Here is a 14,564-nt window from a genome sequence, read left to right as displayed (position 1 = left end):
GTATGCAGCTGGTTTGGACGCCGGGGAAGTTAGTACGATGATATTATTAGAAGGTGCTTTATATTTTTTATGTATTTGTTGTAGTTTTAGTTGATTTTCAATTTGTAATGCAAGTTGTAAGAAATCAAAAGTTTCTGTTTTGAAGTTCTTTCTTCTCTTCTATTTGATTCAGAATTGATCAATAGTACTTTGTTCATATACTACTAATAGGAGTGTGTGTGAACTAATCAACTAATAGAGAAAAGTTGCATCAACCCAGGAAGGTAGAAGCCATAGTATTAAACTGAAACCGTACCAAACCAAAATAATAAATACCGAACCGTATCGAAATATTTTGGTACGGTATTTGGTATACTCAATTGATAAACCGAATACCGAAATACCGAACCGAAATACCAAACACCCACCCCTACTTGTGGCACTCTCACCACAAGCCCCTTTGTGACTCTCTAGTTACAAAGACTTTGACTAACTTGTGATACTCTCACCACAAGCCACTTTGTCACTCTCTAGTGACAAAGACTTTAACTTATGACTAAACCTAGTCACAACATAAACTCAGAGAGTTTACAGATTTTACAAGAGGATTTATATTCAATGCTTCTAGCTAATCAGTTTAGGAGATACAATAAGAACAATCACAAAGTTACAACTCAACTAAGGACAACAAAATACTAACTTTAGGAATTGGTCCGTAGTATCGTTTAACTTTGTTCTTCAAGCTCGTGAGAATTGATTTCTCTATTTTGCAAAAGGCTTGAATGAGAAACAGAAATGTTCAAATGATGTTTTGATATAAACTCATTGTTGCTACACCTTGATGACATAATTTGAAATGATATAAGCACTTTAGTTGGTCAAGGAATAAGTGGGCACTGGAAACAGTGCAGTGCATGCAGAAACAGTGCAGGCGGTCACGTCGCTTCCAGCTATGTCCAATTGACTTTGTACTACTATAAAGGAACCACAAGAGTATCGGGTCCTTGTTTGGTTTCCTATCTCCTGAAGCTATAGCAGTTCACATTTAGCTAGAATCCGTTAATCTTGTAGTGTAGTCCAAGTGTGTCAGGTTCCATATCTGGTTCTTAACAGTAAGTTTGTTAGATCATCAAAACATAAGGTAAGGACATTTAAAACCTATCAATTTCCCACTTTTGATGATGACAAACTTAACATTGATAAAGTGGATTTAGAGCAAGGAGAACCAAATTAGGTAACAGGAGAACACAAGTTCACAAGTTCCCCCTAACTTTATGCCTTCCTTATTTCTCATTATATACACTTAGGTTATTCCCCCTTTTGGCATCATTAAAAAGACACAAACAAATAAACAATATAAAGAAGTCTAGTCGAGCTAACTCATGCCACATATGTGCACACAACATGATAGAGAAGAGAAACATAGAATTTAAGCAATGAGATAATAAAAGAGGATAAATTTGATATTGATAAAACAATTTATATGCCTTTGCTTAAAAAACAAAGGCAACATTGGACTGTTAAGACGGGAGCAGTACTATTTCATCCCAACCACATCAAAAAAGAAAAAAAACATCTGGCAAACAAAAAATACTTAAAAGAACATTTCCAGAAACTGGTCACTGAAGGGGTACTTAGGGGGCACTAGGAGCAGAAGGCTTGGAAGCTGCAGCAAGTGTTTGGAGAACAAGGTCTATTCGGACATTGGCCGACTTTTGCTCATTGAGCAATTCTGCTTTTAGGTTCTCTACTTGCGCCCTGATATCAACATTCTCTTTTGTCAAACGAGCTACTTCATCATTTGACGCCAGAACCCCTTGGGCTTGCTGACCTTCCAGGATAGCATTCCTGGCCTTCAACCGACGAATCTCCTCAGCTGCACTGTTCTGAGCATTAATAAGTTGTGAGACGGTTGATGTACTTCCTACCCCCCCCCTATTCTTTTCTATGCACTCGCATTCTTCCAATGTTGTCTGTGAGAAAGTCTGCTTCTTAGTCCCCACCTTGCCTGGCCCCAATGGCACCTTAAAGAATTTAAACACTCACGTAAGCAAGAACTCGTAGGGAAGGCCATGATTACCATCTTTGAAGGTGGCGACCTTTTGCATGTGTTCAATCATAATAGCAGGTAGGCTCACAGGAGAAAAGCTATCCAGTTGCTCCATCAAGAACAGGTCAGACTTAGAAGTCACTGACCTCCTCTTAGCTCGAGGAAATAGAACTTTGTTTAGCAACTCGAACAGCAGCTGATAGACAGGGAGTAACACTTTCTTATGGATCTAGTCCCCCTTCTGGTTTGCATTGTCTTTTACCACGACATTTATGAAGCTAAACTGACACACATCCTTTACACTAGACACACCAGCTGTAGGAACTTTAAGAATTTTTCCAAGCAACTTTACATCAAACACGATATCTACTCCATTCAAATCACAGATGTGGTATGTCTCAACGGGAATAAGGCTAGCAAAGAAGCTTTGTACCTCATCCTCATATGCCTTAGGTGAATCAATTTGGAATAGATGCTCCCATCGTTGAAACTCAACCATTTCAAGAATTTGTCGCATACCATCCATCTCAGAGATTTCTAGGTCAAACGTACGACCCAGTAGAACTTTTTGGTGCCTCAGGCGTTCTGAGCCAAGGCTGACTTCACTTCTCATCTTCTTCACAGAACCAGGTTCCTGAACAATTTCAAACTTTCGTTTACTGGACTTCCCACCACTTGATTTTTCTTTTCCCTTGGTTTTGACTAACGCATCCTCATCAGACATCGAGAACTCACTCACAACATCCTTCAACTTGGAGCTAGAGTGTGAAACCTTCTCTACTGAAGCAGGCTGCTTCTTTTTCTGAGACCATCTAACCAGTGAACCAGGTTCATCTGGTGTTTCCTCGTCCACCTCTACCACAGGGATCACCTTATCACTTACGGGCACACCATCTTTCATCAGCTTCCTCCTTTGCTTCTTACTACCTTTTCTGCTCTTTTGAAGGGTAGAGTCATAAGCCACCTTAGCTTGAAACCTGGTGGTGGGTCGCTTGGTGGAAGACTCAAGAGTGGACACTACCCTTTGCTTAACTAAATTCGCTTAACTAAGAACGCGTCGAGAGCCAGGTTATCTAGATCCTCCTCATCACTAGATCTCATCTCAAGTGCTTGTATTTCCAAGGGCACAACAGTGAATGCAGTAGCAGAACTGTCCTGGGAATGAGAACCCTGACCTGGGTCCTCCGGAAAGGGATTAGGTTCCTCATGTGAGGGCCCAGTAGTATCTACTAGTGCAGCGCCTTCAATAGTTACAATGGCCCCTTCGTCCCCCATTCTTTGTACCTCATTTTTCTGAGAGATGATCTTATGCAGACACCACAAAGACAGTTACAATATTTTCTTCCTCAATCAGCACTACTGCCACCACGGAATTGGTAACAACAGTGGCAGAACCCTCTATGACCTCAGAATTTTGACCTTGTTCTCCACTTAGTCTTTGATTAGTGGGAACCTCAGAAGATGGAGAGGACGAGTCAACAATTTTAGGGGTTTCTGAAGTAGAGAGAGATGGCGAATCTGGGTGAGGTGTGATTTTAGCATGAAGGGTAAGAGTGGTTGACGAAGGCTCAGTAGGGACGGAGGACTCTATATGTTTTTCAATAACAGGTATGACTAAGGCAGGGAGGTCAGAGTTTGTATCAGCCATTGGAAATATGGAGCGCAGGTGCTTTGGGAAGTTCTAATAGAGGACTTATGATTTGTGGAGAACAGAAAAAGGGGTTTTATTAAGAATGGATAATTATGAAGAGAGAGATAGGCACCGGTTCTGAAACGGTGGTTGGGCGTGGAGAAGTGCAATGTTTCAGAGGGAGATGGAATGATTTGAAGTGAAGATATGTGATAGAAGGATCTGAAAAGTTGGATGACATGGCAGTTGTATTTTGTACCTTTTTAAGACGTGTATCAAAGATTGCACAGAACTACTAACCTTTGGTACAAGAACTAGGTTCTTGACCTATTATTTGAAAATATTAATCCTCGTTTATCATCCATGCACTACATCTACAGCTTCTATACTCATCATGTGTGTTTACCTGCAACGGTATTGAAGTGAGTTAGACATGGATAGAAAACACTTTTAGCCAGTTTTTCTTGAAGGTGATTTTCATAGCCAACAATGAGGAATCAGGTTCTCAATTTGGCTTTAAAATCCCCAACTTCACTCTATTTCTTTCAAAGTGTTCCCTACTTAAAGTCTTGGTGAAGATGTCTGCAATTTGGTCTTCTGTGGTACAAAACTTTATACATATCAACCCTTTATCCACATTGTCTCGTAGAAAGTGATGCCTCACATCAATATGTTTGGTCCTTTTGTGTTGAACTGGATTCTTGGCCATGTTGAGTGCACTGGTGTTATCACATAGAAGGGCCACACTCTTAGTGAGTACCCCAAAGTCCTCCAGTTATTGCTTAATCCATAGAAGTTGTGCACAACATGATGCTGCTGCTACATATTCTGCTTCAGCTATTGAAAGAGCCACTGGATTTTTGCTTCCTTGTGCCCCAAGAGTTGAGACATGAGCTTAGGAAGAGAGCCATTCCAGAAATGCTTTTCCTGTCTACAAGATAACTTGCATAGTCTGCATCAGCATATCCAATGAGATTAAAACTATCACCCGAGGGATAATAAAGGACCAGGTCCTATGTTCCTTTAAGATATCTCATAATTCTTTTGGCTGCCTTCAAATGAGATTCCTTGGGATTTGATTGAAATCTTGCACATAGCCCCACACTAAAGACAATATCAGGTCTATTGGCAGTAAGATAGAGAAGAGACCCAATAATGCCTCTATACATGGTTTGATTCACAGGAGTCCCAATTTCATCCATGTTCAATCGAGTGGCCATAGCAATGGGAGTGCCTATCACCTTTGATGCTTCCATGTCAAACCACTTCAAGAGCCCCCTAATGTATTTTTATTGATAAATAAATGTACCCTTTGGGGACTGTTTTACTTGAAGACTCAAGAAGAAGTTCAGTTCCCCCATCATACACATTTCAAACTCACTTCCCATGGGTTTTGCAAATTTTTCACACAGAGATTCAGTTGTTGCCCCAAAAATGATGTCATCAACATAGATCTGAACAATGAGTAGGTTCCTTCCTTTTTTTTAGGAACAGGGTGCTGTCAATTTTCCTTCTTTTAAAGCTATTTTTCAAGAAAAACTTTGACAGTCTTTCATACTAAGCTCGAGGAGCCTGCTTCAGCCCATACAATGCTTTGTCCAGTTTAAACACATATTCAGGGTGTTCATGACATTCAAACCCTGGAGGTTGCTTCACATAGACTTCTTCCTTAAGAAGTCCATTCAGAAATACGTTTTTGACATCCATTTGGAACAAGGTGAATTCCATATAAGATGTAAAAGCAAGTAGAATTTTAAGAGCTTCCATGCGAGTGACCGGAGCAAACGTTTCATCATAGTCAATCCCTTCCTCCTGATTGTAGTCTTGAACCACTAGCCTGACCTTGTTCCTTGTGGTATTCCCATGTTTATCAAGCTTGTTCCTGAATACCCACCTGGTTCCTATAATGGTTCGATCTGAGGGTCTGGGTACCAGGTGCCAAACATTGTTCCTTTCAAACTAATGTAACTCGTCTTGCATGGCTGTAATCCAATATGCATCTTTCAAGGCTTCCTTGATATTCTTGGGTTTTATTTGGGAGAGAAAGGCTGAGAAGGCAAGTGAATTTCTGGCTTTTGACCTGATTTGTATTCCGGAATCTAGTGGGATAATTATGTTGTCAAGAGGATGAGAGCTTTTGTATCTCCAGTTAGACGTATGAGGTTCATCTAGAGAGAGTGTGGGTACATTTAACTGGTTTTCCTAAGTTCTTCTCTCAGGTGCTAGTTGAGTACCCTAAACTGCATCAATCACTCTTTCTTCAACTTCAGTGGTTGTAATTGAAGTACCTGGTTCCATTGAAGATGAGACAGTGTTGTCTTCACTCAGCTCTTTACTTGACTCATCATATCTGCCTTTCCATTTGCCATGTCAATGACTTCACCTTGGACTAGTAAGGGTTCTCCATCTTGATATTCTTCAGCATTCTTCTCACATGATGGATAAGACTCATCAAAAATAACATGAACACTTTCCTCAATACATTGAGTCCGCTTATTATATATCTTGTACGCTTTGCTTTGAGAAAAGTAGCCAGAAATATTCTTTCATCACTCTTGGCATCTAATTTACCAAGCTGACACTTTTCATTATTAAGAACATAGCATTTGCACCCAAATGTTCTTAGGTGAGTCAGCTTGGGTTTCCTTCCATTCAACAGCTCATATGGGGTTTTGTTCAGGAGAGATCTGATCATGCACCTGTTCAACAAGTAGCAGGCAGTGTTGAATGCTTCAGCCCAAAAGTTCTTTGCAATTCCACTATCGATTAACATTGTTCTTGTCATCTCTTCCAGAGTTCTGTTCTTCTTTTCCACTACTCCATTTTGTTGAGGAGTTCTGGGAACTTAGAAGTTGTGGGTGATACCATTTTCATTGCAGAACTCATCTAATTTGGCATTGTCAAATTCTGTTCCATGATCTGACCTAATGCATGCGACTCTAGACTCCATCTTCACCTGTATTTTCTTCACAAAGGCCACAAACACCTCAAAGGTTTCATCTTTAGTTATAAGAAACATAGTCCATGTGAATCAGGAGTAGTCATCCACTATCACAAAGATGTATCTTTTTCCTCCTCTATTTTGCACTCTCGGACCACATAGGTCCATATGCAAAAGCTCTAGTGTCTTTGAGGTGCTCAAATCCCTTTTAGACATAAAAGAGGACTTCACATGTTTTTCTCTAGCACAAGTATCACAGATTTTTTCCACCTTGAACTTTGACATGGGCAGACCATGGACCAGGTCCTTCTGTATTAGTTTGTTTAGAAGAGAAAAGCTTGCGTGCCCCAGTCTTCTGTGCCATAGTTCAGCATCATCATCAACAGCTTTCAAACAACACAGATCACCACTTTGTAAGGACTCGAAATCAGCAACATAGATGTTCTTGTATCTTTTGGCCACAAGTACCACTTCACCAGTTACCAGATTAGTAACTGTACATTCTTGGACAAGAATTCCACCTTGTTTCCTCTATCACAGATTTGAGAGGCACTCAAGAGACTGTACTTAAGGCCATTGACATAGTACACATTTTCAATAGAATGAGCAAGTGACTTCCCAACTTTTCCAACTCCAAGAATGTACCCCTTTTTCCCATTTCCAAAGGATACACTCCCTCCTTGCAGGGCTTTTAGTGAAAAAAAGTCCATGGTGTTCCTAGTCATGTGCTTTGAATACCCACTATCCATGAACATTGTTGACTGCTTCCTTTCACTGTTCCCTGCACAAGAAGATCAAGAGTTAGTTTTAGGAACCCAAGCAAGTTTGGGTCCCTTGTAGTAGGAAAGAGGATGAATAAGAGCTCTCTTAGTCCATGCAGGCAATGTGCGCCTTTTGTGAGTGGAACCTGGTCCCTCTTTTGTAGTCACTTTTTCAGCAAACACTTTGTTTTTCTGAACAGATTGAACCTTGGCCTGGCATTTTTCTTTGAAGTGCCCATTGTTCCCACAGTGGGTACAAAGCCAGTTATCAGAAATAGTGACGTATTTGCTGTGAGGGTTGTAAGGAGTTTTCTCCCTTTGAAACCCTATTCCTTGCCTGTTTCCACCATTATTAGTGTACATGGCAGTGATAGCTTCTGAGGACCAAGTCCACTTTAAGGACTTTTCAAGATCATTTTTTACTCTTTCCAAATCAGTTTGGAGGTGCTTGTTTTTCTTAGTTTCAACACACATCCTTGTTCTCACATCTTTCAACTCATTTTCAAGCCTAATGTGTTCCTCACTGGCTATCTCTTTTCCTTTTCCAGGATTTCCAAGTTTTGAATTAGTCTCTGGTCTCTCTATTGTTTCCCTTAGGTCTGCAATTACTGCCAAGAGATCATTTCTTTCTTCTTTGAAGTTTTCAATGGTTTCCTTATGGTCAATAACTACAACTACTAAGTCATCTCTAGTTTTCTCAGCTTCTCCTAGTTCTAAGGTCAAGGAATCCCTATCCTCCACAAGACTATGATAGGCATCAATCAATACACTAACTAAAGACATAAGTTTCTTAGAAGAGTAAGATTTCAGATTTCTTTGAACATCCCTGAAGTTTACCTCCTTGTTGTCACCGTCTTCATCATAATCTGATTGGGCCATCAAAGCAAAAGTTGAGTCGTATTCATTTTCCTCGACTTCAACCGCCATCATGGAACTATCACCAGTATCAGTTTCATCTTCAGATTTACCAGAGGAATCTCTCCATGCTGCAAGAGCCTGTTTCATCACATTATCAGCAGATCTCTTTCTTTTGAAGTCCTTGAAAGGAACCGGGTTCCTCTTAGCTGCCTTTTCAGGGTTGTTCTTGGAGAATTCTTGCTTCAAGAGAGGACAGTCTTTGATGAAGTGTCCAGGCTTTCCACACTTATGACAGAGATCATAGTTTTTTTGTTGGCTGGAGCTGCCCCTTTTTAGCATTTCTCCATTTCTTCTGACCATCTTCTGAAATATTGGGGTTAAGTAAGCCATGTCACTGTCTTCCTCACTTGAGTCATTGTTGTCAGCTTTGAGTAACAGGTTCTTTTCTTTCTTTGGTTCTCTTCTTTCACTGTCTATCTTCCTCTTCATATCGTAGGTCTTCAGATTTCCTACCAGCTCTTCTATGGTCAGCTCCTACAAGTCCTTTGATTCAATAATAGCATTCACCTTGCTTTCCCAAGGGCTAGGCAGAATACTGAGGATTTTCCTCACTAGCTTGTTTCTAGGAATGGTTTCACCAAGTGAGTGTAACTCATTTATGATGGAAATGAATCTTGTGTGCATATCTTGAATAGATTCATCGTCCTTCATCCTAAAAAGTTCATACTCGGTAGTGAGCATATTGATCTTAGACTGTTTTACTTGGGTGGTTCCCTCATGAGCTGTTTGCAAAGCTTCCCATATCTCCTTAGCAGTGTTATAAGCGGAGATTCTATTATATTCTTCAGGTCCTATTCCACATACCAGAATCTTCGTGGCACGAAAATTCTTCTCGACAGCTTTCCAGTCTGGGTCGATGTATTCTTTACTGGTTTTTGACATTGAAAATGAAAGTTCTTCCAGTATCTTTGTTGGAACATAAGGACCATAACATATGAAATCTCATAACTCAGAATTCTCAGCCATGATAAAATCATGCATTCTCGTTTTTCACCACCCATAGTATTGTCCATTGAACCTGGCTGGTTGGTATATAGATTCACCTTCTTCAAAATTTGGTGGAGGAGCCATAAGGATCCTTCATAGGTGTTAGCCTGATAGGAGGAACCTGCTCTGATACCAATTGTTAGTTTATATGAGTCCACCAAACAGTAGAGTACCTGGTCCTCTATGAGGTTATGCTGAGAATGCTAGTAAAACTGTAAGTAAGTGAGACACAAGATTTTTACGTGAAAAAATCCCAACTTAAGGGGACAAAAACCACGACCTACACCTGTAGGCTTTCAACTTCACTAACTGGTAAACACCTATTACAAGCCATTTTATAATAACTCTATTATAAAGGATTCAACTCTACTAACTTGTGACACTCTCACCACAAGCCGCTTTGTGACTCTCTAGTTACAAAGACTTTGACTAACTTGTGATACTCTTACCAAAAGCCACTTTGTCACTCTCTAATGACAAATACTTTAACTTATGACTAAACCGAGTCACAACATAAACTCAGAGAGTTTACGAATTTTATAAGAGGATTCCTATTCAACGCTTCAGGCTAAGCAGTTTAGGAGATACAATAAGAACAATCACAGAGTTACAACTCAACTAAGGACAACAAAATACTAACTTTAGGAACTGGTCTATAGTATCGTTTAACTTTGTTCTTCAAGCTCGTGAGAATTTATTTATCTGTTTTGCAAAAGGCTTGAATGAGAAACAAAAATGTTCAAGTGATGTTTTGATATAAACTCATTGTTGATACACCTTGATGACATCACTTGAAATGATGTAAGCACTTTAGTTGGTCAAGGAATAAGTGGGAATTGGAAACAGTGCTGTGTAGGCAGAATAGTACAGGCGGTCACGTCGCTTCCAGCTGTGTCCAATTGACTTTGTACCGCTATGAGGGAACCACAAGGGTATCAGGTCCTTATTTGGTTTCCTATCTCCTAATGCTATAATAGTTCACATTTAGCTAGAATCCGTTAATCTTACAGTGTAGTCCAAGTATGTCAGGTTCCCTATCTGGTTCTTAACAATAAGTTTGTTAGATCATCAAAACATAAGGCAAGGACATTTAAACCAATCACAAACTCTACCCCATCAATATAATTTTATATTTTTTCATTGTTCAAAATCTGCCAGATTGGCATGACTTTGTGCTCTCTGCAATTTGACCAATCTATTAAATTATGCATCAGTCTATCTAATTGGCATAATTTATTTGTGTTATTCTACAAAGTTTTCTTCGAAATTGCAATTCCTATTTCGATCAAACCACTAAAATTGAAATAAAACCTCCAAATACCAATACAAACAATTTTAATCAGCAATTTCATCAAATAACACTAAATCAAAAAGACCTACTTTGGCTTATCCAAAACTTTCTAAGGACCAATTACGCAGTTTTGAGATTTTTAAAGCAAAACACTAAATTAATGTTTGAACTAAATATTTAAGCACATATTATCAACATCTGAATGATTTTAATAATATTCAGTCATTAACTTTTACTTTTCCCCCTTAAACAAGAATTTAAAGCTTTCAATACTGAATAACTATGGTATTCTTAGTGAAAAAGAAACTTGTTTTTACAATAAAATCAAAGACGGGAATAATATTTAAAGATCAATACTTCAAGGGACAACTGGTGCAATTTTGTGATTTATTTTATTCCCCTCCCTTTTTTTATTTCCCCTTTGTTGGAGTTATGCTCTTTTGGTGACTCGAACCCATAACCTTGAAGTTGTAGGTGAGGGGTGCTGACCATCTAAATTTTAGCCATAGTTTCAAAAGTAATCAAATTTTATCCACTTTTCATGTAAAGATGAATCTGAATGAAAACAATGTTCAAAATCCGAAAAATATTCCAGCATAATATACTGGAGTTCTAGTACAATATACTGGTCTAGCATAATATGCTAGAAGTTCATACACAAGTGTTCCAATCTCCAGTATATTATGTCGTAACTTTCCGTGCATTGGAGTTCCAGCATAATATGCTGGAAGTTCATACACAGGTGCATCAATTTCCAGTATATTATGATAGAACTTTCCGTGTTACAGTAAAATAGTGGCTATTTTTGAATAACTTTGCAAATGCTGGTTGTTTTTCAATTACCAGTCCAACAACTGACTAACCCGTGCTATTTTATCTCAATTTTGTGATTGATCGTGTTTGGATTTAGCCAAGCCCATATGTATATTGGGCCATAGAAATAATCCAACTTGAGCTTAAACTTTTTCCAAGCCCATATATAAGTAAATTTTTTGATTTTTTCCGACAACGGATATCATTCGACAGGTTTCTTGAGGGATTTAAGCCGAAAGAAAAAAGACAAAGATTTATTTTGTAGATAGTGTAAAAATTCGTTGTTGGTTTTTCTTTGTGTCGCGGTTCTTTTTCAAGGGTTTTGTTTGAACCGGATGTAGTTAGTTTTTATTTTGTAATTAACAGGATACCTTGTGCTATGATTTGAATTGAAACAATATCTCTTGATTTTTTATGCGTTGAGAATAGTAAGTACTTTATTGTGATGCTTAGGCTCCATTTTTTACTCTTGTATAAGTACCTTAATTTATATGATCGTGACTTTGCTTAATTGCTTTGACTAGAGTGTCTTGATGAGGTCAATCCTGAGTGAGTCATGTGCCATGTGTGTGTGAAATTTTTGTGTTATTCTATGCATTGCATTTGATGGCTAGAACTTGCTCCGTGTAATTGCAAAGTGAAATAGTAGTTTTATTCAGTCTTGGAAGTGATATAGGCATTTCTTTGTTGAGCCAATTATATGTTGATACCCACCTAATTGCCATGTATCTTAGTTATCCCTTTTGAGTCTGTAATCTTGTTTCTTTGGCAACCACATTACAAGCCTTACCCATTTGTTTGAATTGACCATCTATTTGAACCTTATACCTCCCAAGAGCACTTGAAATTATTATGAACTTTGTAAAAGTTGAAGTGTGGGGTGGTTGGTTTGGCTTTTGAGTGGATCTAATGAAATAAGGAAAAAGGTGCACTGTTTTAAAAAAATTAAGAGCCACTTGAGCTGGATAAGAAAAGAAAAGAAAATATTGTAGATACCCAATTTTTCTCTCATAAATTTTAAATATGCATATATATTTTTAAAAATAGTGCACAAGAATTTACAAACACGCACAAGTATTTCTATAATTTTTCTATAATTTTTAAAGCTTTATATTAAATTATTTCTGTATTTTTTATTATACAAATATCCAATAATTATCCATAATATTATTTTTATGATGATTTAATCATCTAAATTTATAATTTAAGCCCATATTAGTGCTTAAATATTTTATTGCATTTTGTTTATAATTATATTTGTATTTTAAGGCTACAATTGCACATTTTGCAATAATAGCCCATATATATGCATAATTATATTATCTATACAGAAAATAACTTTTATATTTTTATAATGTTAAGTAATTATTTTTCTGCACAAATGATATTTTTGTTATTTTATTAATTATTTTTATAAATTGTTTTACTGATTTAGTTGGGTATTTAAAATCTAGCCCTTCTTAATTAATTTTTGGACCTAGCCCAACTATATACACCAGCCCAAATACCCACTAATCCAGACCCATACCATTTAAAACCCGACCCAGAACCATTGAATCAGGACCATTGATCTCCGAAATCAACGGTCCACAATCGCCCAACCCTTTTTAATATACTAAACACCCCTAACCCTAAACCATTATCCCGTCTCCGCCGCCTCTACATTCTTTCATCTCCTCTCCTCACCCTCTCAAAACCCTAGTGCCGTAACCCTAATTCCCCTTTTGATTCCAATCAGAAATGGAATCAACCATGGATTCCCTTACTTTATTGGCCTCTCCTCACCATTGGCTACTCGTCTATGACCCTATTTAGTTACTTACCTAACATGACAAGCAAATCTTGCCAAAATCGAACTAAATTGGTTCAACTCTCTAATTTATGTGGCTATGCCGTCTATATTCATCTCTAAGTCTTTGTGAGTAACGAACGTGTTCATATCTTCTTTGATTCTTACTTACCCCAAATCAAGATTTCAAATCTTCTTTGATTTGAACCAAATCTGGTTCAAACTCTGGATTTTTAAAAAAAACACATCTTCTTCGTCTATATTTGCTCTATTATTTATGGATCTATTGATTTTTGACCAGTTCTGTGATTTACTTGAATCTAGGGTTTCAAACCTTTTCTTTTACTTGAATTAAAACTGATTCGACTATGAGTTTCCTTTAATAAACTCCTTTATATGTTTATTTGGTATGAATCTGTGTTATTCTCTCTTACTCTGGCTAATTTGAGTGTCTTACCTTAAAATAAGGGTTTCAGATCTTTCTCTAGTCTGATTCTTTATTACTTTTGAATAAATCTCATGTCTATGGTCATTGTACACAGTATATGATTATTTTGGCCTTGTTTCTCTGCCGATTTTGTGTTTTACTTAAAACTAGGGTTTGAGACTTTTACTCTTTCCTTTCTCGTATAGTACTGATGCTTTCCTTATTTGTTCACCCTACCTTATTCCTTTATTTCTTCACCTTGTTTGCTGATTGATAATTGATTCTATATGATACTTACCTTATTCTGAGTAGTACTTGCCTGATTACTCATTAATTGACTGAACTCGGTACTATTTGTCCCTAAACTAGACTTCAAATTGATCCTGGAATTATTTCTTTACCTTATTTTGATCTAGAACTTGACTACTGATTGATTCCATATAATGCTTTCCCTAAATTAAGTGGTACTAGCCTGATTTTATGCCATTATGTCCTGTTAATTGATTGAAGCTGACTCTAATTGATTTTGAAGTTATTCTCATCCTTATTTGTGTAGGACTGATGTATTACCTTATTTGTCTACTTCATTGAGCATTATTTAAACCCTTCCCATTTCCCCCCTTTTAGAACACTCAAACTTTCATATTCTCACTACTAAACTTAATCCCTCTATCTTGCTCTTGTTCTGATTTCTGCACTAAGTGGCTATTATTTGGTCGGCTGAAAGCCAAGGCCAACTTATTCTAGAACTTAACTGTTACTTCATCTTTACTTTCTTTCTTCTCAACTGGTATGCCCTAACCTTTGCAATTCCTTTCTCTATGCATTGTTTGATTAACTTGTTTCAATTCCTAGCATGATTCTGTCCTTTATCTAATAATTTGATAATTCTGCTAACTTAAGACTAAGGCATTTAGAATAACAAGAATCCTCTCATAAGTTAGTTTAAGGTTTGATTTGTTTGTCAGCTTTGTACCT

General features: G+C 37.6%; 2 protein-coding genes across 2 annotated transcripts; both read right to left on the bottom strand.

The window, feature by feature from the left end:
• Window positions 1–6,690: 6,690 nt before the first annotated feature.
• On the bottom strand, window positions 6,691–8,708 carry LOC138868377 (uncharacterized). Its single transcript, XM_070145931.1, has 2 exons — window positions 7,416–8,708; window positions 6,691–7,131 (listed from the first exon to the last, which is right to left on the bottom strand). The coding sequence occupies exons 1-2, from the start codon at window positions 8,706–8,708 to the stop codon at window positions 6,691–6,693; spliced, it is 1,734 nt and encodes a 577-aa protein (XP_070002032.1).
• A 45-nt stretch (window positions 8,709–8,753) lies between these two features.
• Window positions 8,754–9,161, bottom strand: LOC138868370 (uncharacterized). Its single transcript, XM_070145923.1, has one exon. It carries the CDS (start codon window positions 9,159–9,161, stop codon window positions 8,754–8,756), a length of 408 nt encoding a protein of 135 aa, XP_070002024.1.
• Between the last annotated feature and the right edge of the window lie 5,403 nt (window positions 9,162–14,564).

The sequence above is a fragment of the Nicotiana sylvestris genome, chromosome 1, assembly GCF_000393655.2.
Source record: "Nicotiana sylvestris chromosome 1, ASM39365v2, whole genome shotgun sequence".
In the NCBI taxonomy this organism is placed as follows: Eukaryota; Viridiplantae; Streptophyta; class Magnoliopsida; order Solanales; family Solanaceae; genus Nicotiana; species Nicotiana sylvestris.
The sequence above is the reverse complement of the archived record's forward strand: the minus strand, read 5'-3'. Positions and strand labels throughout refer to the sequence as shown.